Raw genomic sequence first — 16,901 nt, 5'->3', positions numbered from 1 at the left:
TATGCCTAAGGTCATAACTAAAAAACAGTTGAGGTAAGAATTGAACTTAAGCCTCTGGCTTCAAATTATAGGATAATTGATTTTTGCATTATGATGCTGCTTTATTGAGGTAAAGATGGATGAGGCAATAGAACAGAGTGGTCTAAGAGCATGGGTTTTAAACCTCAGGTGACCTGGTTCAGATTCTAGCTCCATGACTTATGATGATATGGCCTTGGGAGGATTATTTCACTTACATCAGGAACATATAACATCTGTCAAATGGAGGTACAATTATCTTTTAGTATCCACTGAGGGATTGGTTGCAACATCCTCTGCAGATATCCAAATATGCTACAGTCTCTTATATAAATTGACATAGTATGTACATATAATGCTCACAATTCTTTTGTATACTTTAATTATCTCTAATTATTTATAATACTTAATATTATGTAAATGCTATGTAAATACTTGTTATGCTGTACTGCTTTGGGGGTTAATATAATTAAAAAAAATTTACGTTCAGCATGGACAGACCCATTGCCTTACATTTTTGGTCTTTGGTTGGTTGAATTTGTGATACAGATTGCATAGTCATGGAACCCATGAATATGGAAGGCCAAGAATGCTTATTGTATCTAACTCATAGAGTTAGTAAGAACACTAAATGACATTTGGCATAGAACCTGGCATATAATAAATGTTGAATAAATTACTGTAGTGTTTTAGTCAGCTTTTTCGCTGCTGTGACTAAAGGACCCATAATAACAATTGTAAAGGAGGAAAGGTTTATTTGAAGGCTCAGTTTCAGAGGTCTTAGTCCACAGAAGGCCAGCTGTATTCCTCAGAGCTTGAGGTGAGGCAGAACATTATGGCAGGAGAGTATGGTGGAGGAAAACAGCTCACATGATGATTAGAAAGCAGAGAGAGAGGGGGGAGGGTCTCTACTTGCCAGATACAAATATATACCCCTAAGTCGTGCCTCCAGTTCCCACCTTCTCCAGCCACACCCATCCACCCATTTAATCCCATCGGGGGGGGGTCAATTCACTGATTAGATTAGGGCTTACCCAATAATTTCTCCTCCAAACCTTCTTGCATTGTCTCATAGGTGAGCTTTTAGGGGAGACCTCACACAAAACCATAACATTCAGCTACTGTATTATTGTAAATAATAAGTTAAATGTGAGAATTTATTTTCTTATGTTTTATTCTAATGCTAAAATTACAATGCCTAATGTGTAACAAGGACTTTCTAGGTAGTAGGTACTTTGTTAATAAGCTGATTTGTTAATTACCTAGTCTTGAAGAAACTCTTGACAATGCAAACTCTCTCTTTTTTTATGATTGGGGAAATGGTGGCTTAAAGAGATGATCTAACTAGTTAAATAACTGGCAGGGATGGGAACTTAACTAGAACTATAGTCTCCAGAGCCCATTCTACATAATATATTTAGACTTATGTAGATTATTCAGATCTTCTCTTGAAAACGTCCACTTCAGTACCGTTAACAGATCAGGACAATTGATAGTAGAAGGAGAAAGCTCTTGTTCTGTCCAGTCGTGTTTGGGAAGAATGTGCTCTTTTCTCATATTGAAGCACATGTCAGACTGAAAGTGAGGTGGCCTGATTGTAGATACATGCCCAGAGGCGGTTATGGCCCCTGCCAAGTTTACATTGCACATTGTATATATCACATGAAGAGTTTAGTCAGTGTGCTCAAGGAGATCTCTTCCAGGTTTGAAATTCCAAGATTCCTTGATGTGACTCAGTTCTCTGGTCCTAAGCCCATAGCTCCCCTAGTTGCTGTGTATATCCAGACTTGCTAGCTTTCTCCTCCTTGGACCTAGTCCCTGCATAAGGTTGCCAGAAACAAAATGAGAAAGCCAACTTAACCCTGTCACTTTTATGTATCTTATCAGGTTGTTCCGGTTGAAAAGGAAAAAAATAAACTGAAGCGGAAAAAACTGGAAAATAAACACAAGAAGGATGAGGAGAAAAATAAAATCCAGGAAGAATGGAACAATTTTTCTTATTTCCCTGAAATCACTCACATTGTAATCAAGGAGTCTATGGTCAGCATTAATAAGCAGGACAACAAAAAAATGGTAAGTACTCCGGAAGCTTTTCAGTCTGCATCTGGTGATGAGAGGAACACATTGCTAAGGACAGTTGCGCGGCATATGATCTTCAGTTCCTGTCCCAAAGGGAAAATCTGATGATTATCTGATTTAAGCCAAAAAATCTACATTGTGAGACATATTCAGAACCAGTTTTTAAGTTACACTGGTGCATTCTAGTGCTATTCTTTGGTCTCGCAAATTGAATCTTCCTTAGGGTTTGTTGTTCACCCAAAGATTTTTCAGCATCGATATTTAATTTACAAATTTAGCAGATTTTAAGAAGATTAGTGAATAACAACATTTTCACCAATGGCACCTTGTGGCCTCCCTGCTGAGTTGGTGGGTCGTCTGGGATGAAATGGGTGGGAACACCCCTTGGCACCTCATCAGACCACGAGGCAAGTGGCAGACCACAGTGGCAGGGTGTCAGGCACACCCAGCCACTCTTGGATAGAAGAGGGGTGTTCAGCTGGGGTTGTGGCTCAATGATAGAACATTTGCTTGGCATCTGTGAGGCACTGGGTTTAATTCTCAGCCTCACATATAAATAAAATAAATAAAATGAGGTTCATTGACAACTAGAAAAATGTTAAAAAAAAAAAAGAAGAAGAAGAAGAGGGGTGTTCAATCTCACTTCCTCTTTTTTTGGTATCACTTGAGGACATAATCTAGACAAGCCGGCCAGTTTGGCGGGGAAGTGGGAACTCTGCCAAAATAAACATGTTTTTATTGGGGAAGTGACAGCTGACCACATGTGGAGAGGAAAGGCTGGTGAGACAGGGCATGCTCACAAAGCAAAGAGTCAGCACCAGGGGAATACCATGATTTGCCTGCAATTTGGTAAATACTGTGTAAAAAAGAAAACACCCAGTGCTAAGGAAGAGCCTGGTGATATGATTTAAGAAACAGAGTCACTCACATCCACAGACACTTGTCTTTTTGACATAACCTTTAGGAGAGCAGCTTGCCAATATGTGTTAAAACTTAGAAAATATTTATATATTCTTTCTTTGGAATCTAGGGAATCTCTCTTCCAGAAGCAATATGAGATACAGGCAGCAGTTTATGAATGAGAATGTTTTATTAAGAAACATAAAAGCAAAGTGAAGGGAGAAGTAGAAAAGGCCAGAGTAATGATGGTGGAAAGAAAGAGGGAGAGAGAGAAAATAATACTATAAATACTATTTATTGAGCATATTATAGATATCAGATTCTATTATATATTATACCTGTGTTATTAATCCTTACAATATTAAGGTCCTAAGCCTATGTTATTTCGTCCTTGAAAGAACCTTAGATGGAAGGATATTGGCTATATTTCAAATGGGGAACCCGAGACTGATTGAGAGGCATAGAAACTTGTAGTGTCACCCAGTGAGGAAACAGCAGGACTTGCCAGTACCGTCTGGCCACAAGCTATGATTTTTGCCTGTTTTTCTTTGATTTCTGAGGCATTATCATACCCCAGGGACTCTGAGGAAATAAGGGAGAAGTTGGCATCTCTGTAGTATGGCTCTTCATTGTGGCCAAATCCTTAAGACACCTGGCAGAAGAGAAGCAGCAGACAGGGTACATATTTTATGAGCTTCCCCAACTCTGCCCAGGCTGACAATCATATCTAGCACACTGTTGGTGTTCCCATCCTCTAAATCACACCTTACCTGCCAGCTCTGCCAAGTTACAGTGCTGTGGTGGGCATGGGAGCTCCTTCCCATACACTAGCCCTTACAGGTGCCAGGCATTTCCTATTCAGAATACTTTACAGATCGCAACTCTTTCAATTTTCGTATCAACTCTATGAGTGGGTAGGTTACTCTCCCCATTTCACAAAGGGGGAAACTGAGACACAGAGAAGTTGAAGTATTATGCCAAGGACATGTAGAAATTAGGTTAAATCATTTGAAGTTGCCAATATTTGACCATTTTTAAAATTTGTTCTTATTAGTTATACATGACAGTAGAATCATTTTGACATACATAAGTGGAATGTAACTTCTCATTCTTCTGGTTATACATGATATAGAATCATACTGGTTGTGTAATCATATAAGCATAGGGTAATAATGCTTGATTCATTCTACTATCCTTCCTACTCCCATACCCCATCTCTTCCCTTTACTCCCCTCTATCTAATCCAAAGTACCTCTGTTTTTCCCTAACCACACCCCCCACAATTGTGAATTAGCATCTTCATATTAGAGAAAACATTCAGCCTTTGGTTTTTTGGGGATTGGCATATTTTGCTTAGCATGATATTCTCCAGCTGCATTAATAATTTCACTCTTCTTTAAGTCTGAGTAATATTACATTGTATACATATACATGTTTTCTTTATCCATTTACCTGTTGAAGGGCATGTAGGTTGGTTCCATAGTTTGGCTATTGTGAATTGAGCTGCTATAAACATTGATGTGGCTGCATAACTATAGTATACTGATTTTAGGTCCTTTGGATCAAATATTGGTTCCATTCCAAGTTTCTGAGGATTCTCCATACCACTTTCCGTAATGGTTGCACCAATTTGCAGTCCCAGCAGCATTGTGTGAATGTACCTTTTCCCCCACATCCTTGACAATGTTTATTGTTGCTTGTATTCTTGATAACTGCCATTCTGCCTGGAGTGAGATAAAATCTTAGAGTAGTTTTGAATTGCATTTCTTTAATTGCTAGAGATGATGAACATTTTTTCATATATTTGTTGATTGATTCTTATTCTTTGAAGTGTGTGTTCAGTTTCTTAGCCCATTTATTGATTAGGTTTTTTGTTTTTTAAAAAACAGTACATACTCTTAAACCTATAGCAGGTGGAGATGTGGATTTGACCCAGACAGTCTAGCTTCAGAGCCTGGGGATCAGCCACAACTCAATGCTGCCATTTGGATATCTCACTTCCCTGTCCCTTCCCAGCCCTTTGCTGGTGCTTTTTAAGGAAAGCATGATGCCAGCCTATTATTAAATCCTATCTTGATTTATTACTTTCTTCTGTATCTCTTTGACATCTTCCTTTTCTATTTATAACTCTGCTCTCAGGAAACTCTTGTGCTTATGTGGTCTTGATTATCATGTGGTGGGTGAGGACCCACCTCAGCTAGCCCTAGCACTCACTTTAGAGCATCTTAAATTTGATTTTCCAGGAATATTTGCAGTGGATGCCAGGTCACACCTGAGAGGAGGTCCCCTTCCTGAGGTGCTGTGGTCCTGCCCTCTTTTGGCCTCCTTGGCTCACAGCCCAGGGCACCCTTCCATTGGTATCACAGTGGTCACCAGCCCCCCTTACTTCTCTCCTGATTGGCTGCTTTCACCTACCCACCTTTCTCCCCTCCACTGGTCTTATTTGTCTGTCACCAGCCATTCATTTCTTCAGTGCTGTGGGAAAAACTGTAGTCAAATGAGCCATTGTCTTCCCTGCCCCCAACCCTGCATTCACAGGCACAATGTCCCTTCATCTGATGGTACCCATTAAGATAATGGATGAGAAAGTGTGCTAACCATCGAGGCCTATGTAAGTACAAGGGAAACAGTACATATCAACAAAGAGTTTTCTTGAGGGGCCATACATTCTGTGTTGTTTAAACATCTTCTCACTGTGTACCCTGCCGTATAGTCAGCCACTTACTGACGATAGCTGTGTGATATAACTGGCGATGTCTTCTCTTTTACAGGAACTGAAGCTTTCTTCCCATGAGGAGGCCTTGTCCTTTGTGTCCCTGGTTGATGGCTACTTCCGGCTCACAGCAGATGCCCATCATTACCTCTGCACCGATGTAGCTCCCCCATTGATAGTCCACAACATACAGAATGGCTGCCATGGTCCAATCTGGTTGGTTCTGGAATACTTTCATTTGCCTTTGGTGTGAAGTGAAAAGAGAGCACATTTTAGTGGCAGGAAGTCTGGTCTCCTCAGTCCCAGGTGTTATCTGTTGTTTATGCTGGGGCACTCACTCCCTATTTTCCATCCCTGCTGAGCTTTGGCCAGTCCTTCCGTCATCTACCTTAATCCTTGCAGCAGTCCCTCAACTCCTCTCCTACTTGTTTTTTTACCCTCAGTTCATCCCCATCACTTCTCTAGAGCTAACTGAGCAAAGCTTCCCCTTTTTAACAGCCCCTACCCCTTGTCAAACCCTGTGTGTGAGCCAAGAAAAATAGGATGCAGATCTGAGCATCAGACAGTATAGTAAACACAATGCTGAGTCTATTTGTCTTTAAGTGCCAGAGGAATGCCAGACAGCCTTAAGACCAGAGGGGCTTTGTGAAATGTCTTAGTCCACCTGCATCTCAGAATTGGTAACCTATACCCAGATAACTCTGATGATGGGGTACTGAGTACTGCACAGGCAGCCAGTAGATTGTCACTCTTACAGCGTCAGATGTGCATCCCTTTCTGAAAGGGAGTTGCACTTGCGCTCTCTTTAACTCCTCTTTTCTCTCTGTGCTCTGCCGAGGAGTCAACAGGGGTTCATTGTACTTCCTCTTACATGTGACTGTCCTTAGACAGAGGGACACAGTTGCCCTGTTTCTGTAAATTGAGGAAACTGTCTCTTCAGTTGTTTTCCATGTGATATGATTTCTACCTTCTTGCTACCCCAGTTACCTTGGGACGGGTAGTTTGGTGGCAGTGTGGTTCCTGGACTAGAGAGTTTTCTCATTGGAGAAGACAGACACAAAAAATTATGAAGCAAGGAACTGCATGCCACAAAAGTGTCTTCCTCCATTGTCCCACCCAGGGCCCTGGCATTTGCTTTTCTTTGCTGGGAGTGTTCTTCCTATAGGATCTACCTGCTTCCTTTAGGTGCCCCTCAGCACCTTATCCATGGTTTTCCAGGACCACTTTATTTAAAGTAACAAAACCTCTTCCTGCTCTCCATCGCACCCTCCCCAATAGCTTCATTCTGGTTTGTTTCTATCAGTGGCATTTGTGACCACGTGTCCTGTGCTTATTTACGCGTCCATTGTGTCTGGTCTGACTACCCTTGCTTCCCAGCATCTGAGCTCCCTAAAGGTAGGGGTATTGTATGTATTGCTCCATGCTTTTCCAATAGCACAGCAGGCCTGCTCATCATAGGTATGCAGTGAGTACTTGTTATGTGGACGAATACTTACACTAATGAGCTTTCTCAGAGTAGGCAGCACTCAAATTGCATCAAACATCCAAGAATTAATGATGGTTTGCCAGGTCTTACAGAGGAGGTGGGGGTCTTGGAGGCATGATCAACAGGTGCAAAGGTGTATGAAAGGTGTCAAAGACAGTTGCAGAGTTCTTTCTGCCTTTCAAGCATGTTGACCACAACAACCCTCTTTCACCAACACTTGGCGAGCAGCACTAACTAGGTATTAATAACCAACCTCTACGGGACTTATTTAGCCAGTATTCAGTCCCCTCTGTGTGCCAGGACTCGTTGGTCCTAGGGATGCAAAGGCCTGTAGGATAGGCATATTCCTTTCTAACATTGTGTTAAATCCTCATGGATTTATTCATTCAATGTGTTATTTATTGAGCATGTACAATGAGTAGGCCGCTTTAGTTACTGGGGATATAGCAATAAACAAAATAGCCCCAAATGCCCACTCCACAAGGCTCGTATTCCAGTTAGGCTGGGAAAGGAAGGCTGAGGATAGGATCCCTTTTCTCTATTATTGGCAGCTCTTTATCACAGCCTTAGAGGACACTCTTCTAGTGATAACCAGAGACATCATCTCTGGGGAACCTGGGGACAAGCAGGTCTCAGTGGCTTAGGAGACAGCAGGCTGAGTCCTCTTCTCAGTGCTATAGATTCCAGCTGTCTCCTGGCTCCTCAGTATCTCCATGTGCATCATGTCAGAACCTTAGAACCCTGGGCAGCTCCTATAAGACTAGAGGCTCTGGGAAGTGGAGACCCTAGGGGTCTAAAGTGCTATGGTGTGAGCTCTCTCTCCCTTTGCCCACTTCCCTCTCCAGCACAGAATATGCCATCAATAAGCTGCGGCAAGAAGGGAACGAGGAGGGGATGTACGTGCTGAGGTGGAGCTGCACCGACTTTGACAACATCCTCATGACTGTCACCTGCTTTGAAAAGTCTGAGGTCAGTCTGAACACTGGCATGGGCCAAGTCATATGGTCACAGGGGATCCAGAGCAACCTGGTCCAGGATCTGTTGCAGTCAGAACTACTCTTGGCCAGGTTGGGAAAGCCTGTGTCTCTAAGAAAATCCCTGGAGGGTCTTTCAGGGAGCACTCCATTTTCAGAAGGAGTTTGCTCCTGAGCACCAGATTCCATGTTCTTTGTTCTCCCCACCCTTCCTTCCTCCCATGGCAGGGGCACACTCTGGCTCTGGAAGGTAGAACATGACCATAAAACCAATTCACACCAGACACCTGTGATCTGTAGTATGGGATGACCTGGAGTGGTTTGTTTTAGGTTCAGTACCAGGATCATTACAGACCTGGAATTGTGTCTGTCTACAGCATTCTGTGACATGAACAAGTGCCCAAGCATGGTCTAACAATTTTCCCCAAATGATAGTTTCAGACATTGTAACAAAAAAGTTGGTGTCCCGTGTTTTGACAATGAGTAAGTGTCTATTAGACATTCAAATGTGGCTGGAATCTGAGAATGATATGAGAGGAATCCCAAATGCTAAGATTTTAGTCAAAATTAGTATTAAGTACTTTTGTTCATCCATTTTTTTTTCCCAAATACAAAGGGGAATATTTTAGAAAATAATGAGTTTTATAGAGTTTGACCACATATATTTACAAGTCCTGGCTGAGCTCAACTTGAACTGGGAGAACTGAGGAGAGAGAGGTGCTTTTGAGTTGTAAGTCAGCCATTATATACAGTAGACCTCAGACATGGGAAGGAAAAGCACAAGAGAACCCCTGGGAACTGGACTCTTGTCAAGAGTGGGAAAAGGAAATGGCAGAAGGAACCCAGTGCTACCAGGTGTCCTGGGCAAAGTCCCAGGGGCCATTGCCTGCCTAGGGGTGTTCCCATACAGCTGGGCCTCAGGGCTGATACCAGCTTTATGGTTCAGAACTTGTCAGTCTTGTTGCCTTCACAGGATGCCTATTCATCAGTTTTTGAAGGAAGTTTAATATTTACAAGATGAATGGGCACATGAGACAGCCCAACCTCCTTCTGAGAAAGAATCGACCTGTGCTGTACCAAGGAGATCAGTCAGTGATTGTATGACCTGCATTGGGAAAGGAGCACTCACAGATATGACTAATCTTTCTGCTTATCCTAGTTCACTAGGCACTGTGCTAAACATTTTACCTACATGTTCTTAGGTAAGATTTACAATGGCCTTTTGAGATAGGCAAGGTTATCCTATTATACAGATGAAGTAACTGAGGCATTAAGATTTTAAATAAATATCATGTCCTACTTTACACAATAAGTAGATCTTCCTGGCTCTCATTCTTAACCACTAAAATAGTTTTCTTTGTACAGAAAGAGTCCATGAAGGAAAACTTCTGCTTATATTTCCCTTTCTGTGGTACCATAGAACCTTAAACCTGGATAGACAGACAGCCAAATACCAGCTCCCAGTATAGTTCTCAGGTACATTTATGGTGTGGAAGGGCTTAGTTTGTAGGAGTTCCTGGATGAATTTTTCTATTGTAATTCTTATTTCATGCATAGTATTTGCTATCCTTGATAAAGTGCATACTAAGTTTGAAAATGTACCATATCATTTAGCCATAGTACTGTGAGGTTGGTGGTTTTTTTATTTTTTATTTTTTAGTTGTAGTTGGACACAATACCTTTATTTCACTTAGTTATTTTTATGTGGTGCTGAGGATCGAACTCAGGGTCTCTCCCGTGCGAGGTAAATGCTCTACTGCTGAGCCACAACCCCAGCCCCCAAGGTTGGTGTTTTCGTGAACTTACAGGTAGGTAAACAAAACAAAACAAACAAACAAACAAAAAAAACAGTGATGCTTCTGTAGAAATAATTGTTCTGTGTGCCATAGTGTAAACTCTCTTTTATTAGTGCTGCCTTCTAGATCCCAATTTTATTATTTACTTATTTGTTGGTTTATTAATTGTAAAATTTTATTTTCAAATAATTTTAGAAGTACATAAATGTTACAAAGATGGTTCAGAGTTTCTGTACTCTTCCTTAGTATCCCCTAATGTTAATATCTTACATTCCCGTGGTACATTTATCTGGGCGCCATTCTTAATAGTAATTTCTGGACATTTTTCTGAATAGCAGGTGCTGGGTACCCATAAGCAATTCAAGAATTTTCAGATCGAGGTACAGAAGGGCCGCTATAGCCTGCATGGCTCAGATCGCAACTTCCCCACCCTGGAAGGCCTCATGAGCCACCTCAAGAAGCAGATCCTGCGCACAGACAACATCAGCTTTGTGCTGAAGCGCTGCTGCCAGCCCAAGCCTCGAGGTTTGTCTTTCTGTGCATCCCCTCAGTGATGTCTTTTGCCCCTTGTTAATGCTTCAAGACTCAGATGGACCAAAAGATGTTGGCTGGGTTAAAGAGAATGGTCCTTTCCCATAGGTTCTAGGTGTTTTTCTTTGAGTTTTCTTACAAGTCTGCCCCCAACTCAAATCTTACCTCTTGGGTGTTATCATTTTCTTTAGAAAAGTTATATACTTTATTTTAGTCAGCTTTTTCACTGCTGTGATCAAAAGCCCTGTCAAGAACAATTTTAAAGGCAGAAAAGCTTATTTTGGGGCTCATGGTTTCAGAGATCTCAGTCCATAGATGGTGGACTTCATTCCTCAGGGCCCAAGGTAAGGCAGAACATTACGGCGGAAGTGTATGGCAGAGGAAAGCAGCTGGTACCAGGAAACAGAGAGAGACTCCCCTCACCACAGACAAAGTATAAACCCCAAAGGCATACCTCTCATGACCTCCCTCCTCCAGCCACACCCTATCAGTGGATTAATATATTGGTTAAGACTCTTATTAATCCGTATCAGTGGATTAATATATTGGTTAAGACTCTTACAACCTAATCATTTCACCTCTTAACTTTCTTGCATTGTTTTACACATGAGCTTTTGGGGAACACCTAAATCTAACCATAACACATTTTTTTCTTAAGATCTTAGCTGGGCTGCACAAAGAAGCATATTCAGGATTAGTAAGCAGAAACTTATTTCTTTGCTTTCTAAAAAGATGAAGTGTCTTGAGAAATCCCTGTGTCATTGGTTTATTTATATGAGAAATATTCCTGGCACATTTTCTGTGGGCCAATAACTGTGATAATGTAAAAGAATCAGAAATACCTAAGACCCAGCCCCTGCTCTTTTGAGGATTTCCAGGCCAATGCAGAAAATGTTACAGGTAAGTGATGCCGTTGTCTTATGTGATGGGCATTTAAATTAGCCCACATATATGGTACCTTTGGAGGCAGAAAGAGATGTACAACATCCCTGAGTTGTAGCACGTCAGACTGTGTGGAGGAGGCATACCTTGAACTGTGTTAGATGATAAGCTGGAGGTGCCAGACAGGTGAGGGTATGTCCCTCCCTAACAGAACCAGGAGCATGTTCAGGGTACAGTGAAGGTCAATGTGGGGGCTATAGGAAGACTCTGGGAAGGGGGATGCTGATGTGAAGGTGGAGACATAAAGAACGGTGGTTAGATATTAGATCATAAGAGGCCTTGGTTGCTTACCAAGAGCTGGGACTTTATTCAGTAGGCAGCAATAGGGGGCCATAGAAGGATCAAGGGGTAAAATCAGTGTACAGGGTGAAGGAACCACCTTTTAAAGCCACATGAACAGTGATGTTCCAAAGAATTCATTGTCTTTCAGAGTGTGAGAATGGGAAGGACACTTTAGGGGTCAAGAGCCTCATTTTGTGGTGGCGGGTATTAGGGATTGAATTCAGGGGCACTTGACCACTGAGCCACATCCCAGCCCTATTTTGTATTTTATTTAGAGGCAGGGTTTCTCATTGAGTTGCATAGTACCTTGTGTTTTTCTGAGTATGGCTTTGAACTCGTGACCCTCCTGTATCAGCCTCCTGAGCTGCTGGGATTAGGGGCATGTGCCACCATGCCTGGCAAGAACCTCATTTTATAGATAAGAAAACCAAGAAGTGAAGTGGATCTCTTTGAAGGTTAAGGTCAGAGAAGGGTTTGAGTGCGAGGTTTAACCTGAATGCCAGATTCCACAAGTGTTGGGTTTTGGTTGTTCCCCACCCTAAGATACTTCCTTGCATGGGTCAGATATCCTTCTCTCAGAAGAGTTAGGCCTCAAAGTAGGGGCTACATCATGTTCCCAAGTAAGCATCAACAGAAGATCCTTGGAGGAACCCTGTTGTTCGAGATCATCTTGTTTTTTTAAGGGAATTATCTATGAGCCTTCATGACATGGGTAGGCAGAACAAACAGCGTCAGAACACAAAAGGGGCCTGGTTCTTGATGTTTGAATCATGTTTTGGTCTCAGCCAGGGGCTTGGTGAAAGAGGAAGGACTTGCGTTTTTGTTGATCAGATAGGGTTTCCTGCCAGCCTTGGGGATAATTGAAGCCTTTATTTTTATGCTTGAAGATGTTCTGCAGGGGCAAAACGTATCTGCCAGTTGGCTGTGAGACCTCAAAACATGTTGAAACCTTAAAATACAATGACTCTTTTACTCATATAATCTGTTCTTACAGATAGTAAAAGGGGGTTTGACTTTTCTAGTGCTTTAGAGTCTCTAGGTGAGGATGAGGAAGTGGAGAACAGCATCCACAGGAGTGGAGAAGGCTGGAGTCTAGGATGTGATTTCTTTTTTTTTCTTTTTAAAAATTTGTTCTTTTTAGATGTATGTGACAGTACATTCTATTTTGTCACATTAAACATACACGGAGTATAACTTCTTCTAATTAGGATTCTATTCTGTGGTTGTACGTGATGTGGGGTTAAACTGATCTTGTATTCATATACAAAGTAGGAAAGTTAGATTAATTCTACTGTCTTATTCCCCTCCTCTCTCCCTTCTCTTTATTCCCCTTTGTCTAATCCAATGGACTTATATTCTCCCCACCCTCCCTTGTTGTCATGGATTAGCATCCACATATTAGAGAGAACATTTGGACTTTAGTTTTTTGGAACTGGCTTATTTCACTTAGCATGATAGTCTCCAGTTCCATCCATTTACTGGCAAATGCCATAATTTCATTCTTCTTTATGGCTGAGTAATATTCCATTGTGTATATATACCACATTCTCTTTATCCATTCATCCATTGAAGGACACCTAGGTTGGTTCCATAGCTTGGCTATTGTGAATTGAGCTGCCATAAACATCAATGTGTCTGCATCACTGTAATATGCTGATTTGAGTCCTTTAGATATAAACCAAGGAGTGGGATAACTGGGTCAAATGGTGGTTCCATTCCAAGTTTTCTAAAGAATCTCCATACTGCTTGCCTTAGTGTTTGCACTAATTTGCAATCTCATAAGCAATGTATGAGTACCTTTTTCCTCCATCCTCACCAGTATTTATTGTTACTCGTAGTCTTGACAATTGCCATTCTTACTGGAATAAGATAGAATCTCAGGAAAGTTTTAATTTATACGTCTCTAATTGCTAGAGATGTTGAATGTGTTTTCATATATTTTTTTGACCATTCATATTTCTTCTTTTGTGATATGCTTGTTCAGTTCCATAGCCCATTTATTGATTGGGTTGTTTTTTGGTGTTAAGTTTTTTGAGTTCTTCATATATCCTGGAGATTAATGATCTATCTTAGGTGCAGGTGGCAAAGATTTTCTCCCATTCTGGAAGCTCTGTGTTCACATTCTTGATTGTTTCCTTTGCTGTGAAGAAGCTTTTTAGTTTGATGTCATCCCCTTTATTGATTCTCGATTTTCCTTCTTGTGCTTTAGGAGTCTTATGAGGAAGTCAGTTCCTAAGCCAATATGATGGAGAGTTGGGCCTACTTTTTCTTCTAACAAGCATAGGGTCTGTGGTCTAATGCCTAGGTCCTTGATCCACTTTGAGTTTTGTGCAGGGTGAGAGAGAGGAGTCTCATTTCATTTCGTTACATGTGGATTTCCAGTTTTCCCCAGCACCATTTGTTGAAGAGGCTATCTTTTCTCCAATGTATGTTTATGGTGCCTTCATCTAGTATGCGATAACCATATTTATGTGGGTATGTCTCTGTGTCTTCTGTTCCATTGGTCTTTGTGTCTGTTTTTTTGCCAATACCATGCTGTTTTTGTTACTATAGCTCTGTAGTATAATTTAAAGTCTTGTATTGTGATGCCTCCTGCATCACTTTTCTCACTAAGGATTGTTTTGGCTATTCCTGGCCTCTTATTTTTCCAAGTGAACTTCATGGCTGTTTTTTCTATTTCTATGAAGAACATCATTGGAATTTTAATAGGCATTGCATTAAATCTGTATAACACTTTTGGTAATATGGCCATTTTGATAATATTAATTCTGCCTATCCAAGAATGTGGGGAAATCTTTCTGTTTTCTGAGTTTCTTTGTTTAGTGTTCTGTAGTTTTTAATTGTGGAGATTTTTTACCTCTTTTGTTAGATTGATTCCCAAGTATTTTATTTATTTTATTTTTTTTTAAGGCTGTTTTGAATGGGATAGTTTTCCTGATTTTTCTTTCAGTTAATTCGTCATTGGCGTATGGGAACACAATTGATTTATGTGTGTTGATTTTATACCCTGCTAACTTGCTGAATTTGTTTATGAGTTCTAGAAGCTTCTGGTGGAGTTTTTTGGGTCTTCTAAATATAGAATCATTCCATAGGCAAATAGGGATAGTTTGAGCTCTTCTTTTCCTATTCATATCTCTTTATTTTCTTTCTTTTGTCCAATTGCTCTAGCTAGTGGTTTGAGAACTTTGTTGAATAGGACTGGTGCAAGAGAGCATAGTATGTGATTTCTTTACACAGTTCTAGTGAGGAGGCCTCTGATGTAGCTGCCACCTCTGTAGCCCAGATCTGGGAGCCAGTAGATGTGGAGGGAGAAGCACAGAAACAGAATTGCATCTCTCTCACATGGCCTTTGTTGGGGCTCCTGAAACTCAGCTCAAGGGTCTTTAGTGTCTGCCTTTACATTTGCTTATGAACTCTCAAGATAGGATCTGGGTCGCACTCATCACTCTGTAACTCATGAGAAGCACAGGGCCCAGCAAAGAGTCAGTGACCTCAATATGCATCAAGTGATAATTGTGGCAGTATCTATCATGTAATGTTGATATGATAGATATGATATGATAGTAGGTGGGCACCTATCTACTTTGTCCCAGGCAATTATGCATATTTCATTTCTTTCATCATCATACTAGTTCTTTATAGCTATTGTAAAGGTGAGGAAATTGAGTCTCAGGCATGTTCAGTTTCTTGCTCAAGGTTTCATGGCTAACAATATCAGAAGTAGTTATAATAGTGGCCATAAATCATAATATTAATGGTTACCTTGTTAATAAAGTTTACCAGATGCTGTGTGACAGGCTTTCATATTTTAAGTCTTTTAATCCTCAAAACAACCCAGTTGTACGTTGTTATCCCTATTATACTTGGCCAGGGTCCACTTAGGTAAGAGGGCGAGTGGGGATTTTAACTCACCTTGTGTGACTCTAGGTCAATTAATTCCAACCTCTGATTCCTGCCCACCACGTCATTTTGTCTTTGCAGAGATGCAGGTTCAGTCAGCCTGACTCCTGGGCAGAGGCCAGTTCTTCTGATATTGAAGGCAAGGACAGAGGTGTGCCTGGTGGTGGGGAGAAGAAGGAGGAGGCCGCTACATGAGGCTTAGACTCCTTTTTCTTCCATCTCCCACCTGCAAATTAGAGAAGTGGTAAAATCTTGAAAATGTGACAGGAGAGTGTCATTTTGGGTTGTTTATCTCCTTTGCTATCCTAACCACAGACTGCCAACAGCCACACACCCTGATCTGAATTTCTTACTTGAAAATGCAACCAAGAAATTCATCATGAGATAAATAAAGGCAAAGTGAAAAAACAGGATGCTACTCAGAATTGGTATGATGGCTAAGCAAAGCCACCATCTCTGTCCTTTGTCCAGCCCAATGCCCATATCCACCTGTGAGGGTGACTGTGGTAAAAGTATGTAAAGATCTACCACCATCCTCACATACCCTCATCTGCGCAGGCAGGTGTGGTGCTCGACTTCTCTTCCCTTCAGCTCTGATGAAAAGGACTTCACAGTCTGTTTTAGGCAGCGTTTTCACTGCTGTGACTAAAAGACCCAACCAGAACAAATATAGAGGAGGAAGAGTTTATTTGGGGGGGGGAGGGTCATGGTTTCAAATGTCCCAGTCCATAGAAGTCCAGTTCCATTCCTCAGGTCTCGAGGTGAGGCTGAACATCATGGTGGAAGAATGTGGCAGAGGGAAGCAGCTCACATGATGATCAGAAAGCAGAGAGAGAGAGGTCTCCACTTGCCAGATATAAATATGTACCCCAAAGCCACGCCCCCAATGCCCACCTCTTCCAGCCACACCCTACCCACCTTTAGTTACTCAGTTAATCCCTATCAGGGGATTAATTCACTGATTGGGTTAAGACTGTCACAGCCCAATCATTTCTTCTCTGAACCTTCTTGCACTGTTTCACATGTGAGCTTTTGGGGAACACCTCACACTTAAACCTTAACATCATCTGCTACACAAGGCCGGACCACTCTGATGGTGACTGGTCATAATGACAGTGGCTAGTAGTGATGAAATTTTTGCTGCACATAGGTACTAGAGAAAGTCCTTGTTGTGTATTATCTCATCTGTCCCCTATAATGACCCAATGAGGGCTCAACTGGTACCTTCATTTTCTAGTGAGAAAACAGGTTCATGGAGATAAAATGGCTTCCCTGCAACA

At 41.4% G+C, this 16,901-nt stretch overlaps 1 protein-coding gene across 2 annotated transcripts in view; it reads left to right on the top strand.

Annotated features, from left to right (window-relative positions):
• Jak1 (Janus kinase 1) overlaps window positions 1–16,901 on the top strand; it is a 130,265-nt gene that overhangs the window by 94,740 nt on the left and 18,624 nt on the right. The window contains exons 8-11 of one of the 2 annotated variants that reach the window (XM_046450840.2): window positions 1,906–2,091; window positions 5,769–5,926; window positions 8,042–8,165; window positions 10,305–10,491. In XM_046450840.2, the coding sequence (XP_046306796.1) occupies window positions 1,906–2,091; window positions 5,769–5,926; window positions 8,042–8,165; window positions 10,305–10,491 (655 nt within the window). Of the gene's footprint in view, window positions 1–1,905; window positions 2,092–5,768; window positions 5,927–8,041; window positions 8,166–10,301; window positions 10,492–16,901 lie in introns of both variants that reach the window. The other variant, XM_046450839.2, reaches the window with a different exon arrangement.

This window comes from Marmota monax, unplaced genomic scaffold, assembly GCF_021218885.2.
Source record: "Marmota monax isolate L192 unplaced genomic scaffold, Marmota_monax_Labrador192_F-V1.1 WCK01_AAM20220418_F8-fsc00023, whole genome shotgun sequence".
NCBI classification, from domain to species: domain Eukaryota; kingdom Metazoa; phylum Chordata; class Mammalia; order Rodentia; family Sciuridae; genus Marmota; species Marmota monax.
This window is presented reverse-complemented; position numbering and strand designations above follow the sequence as displayed.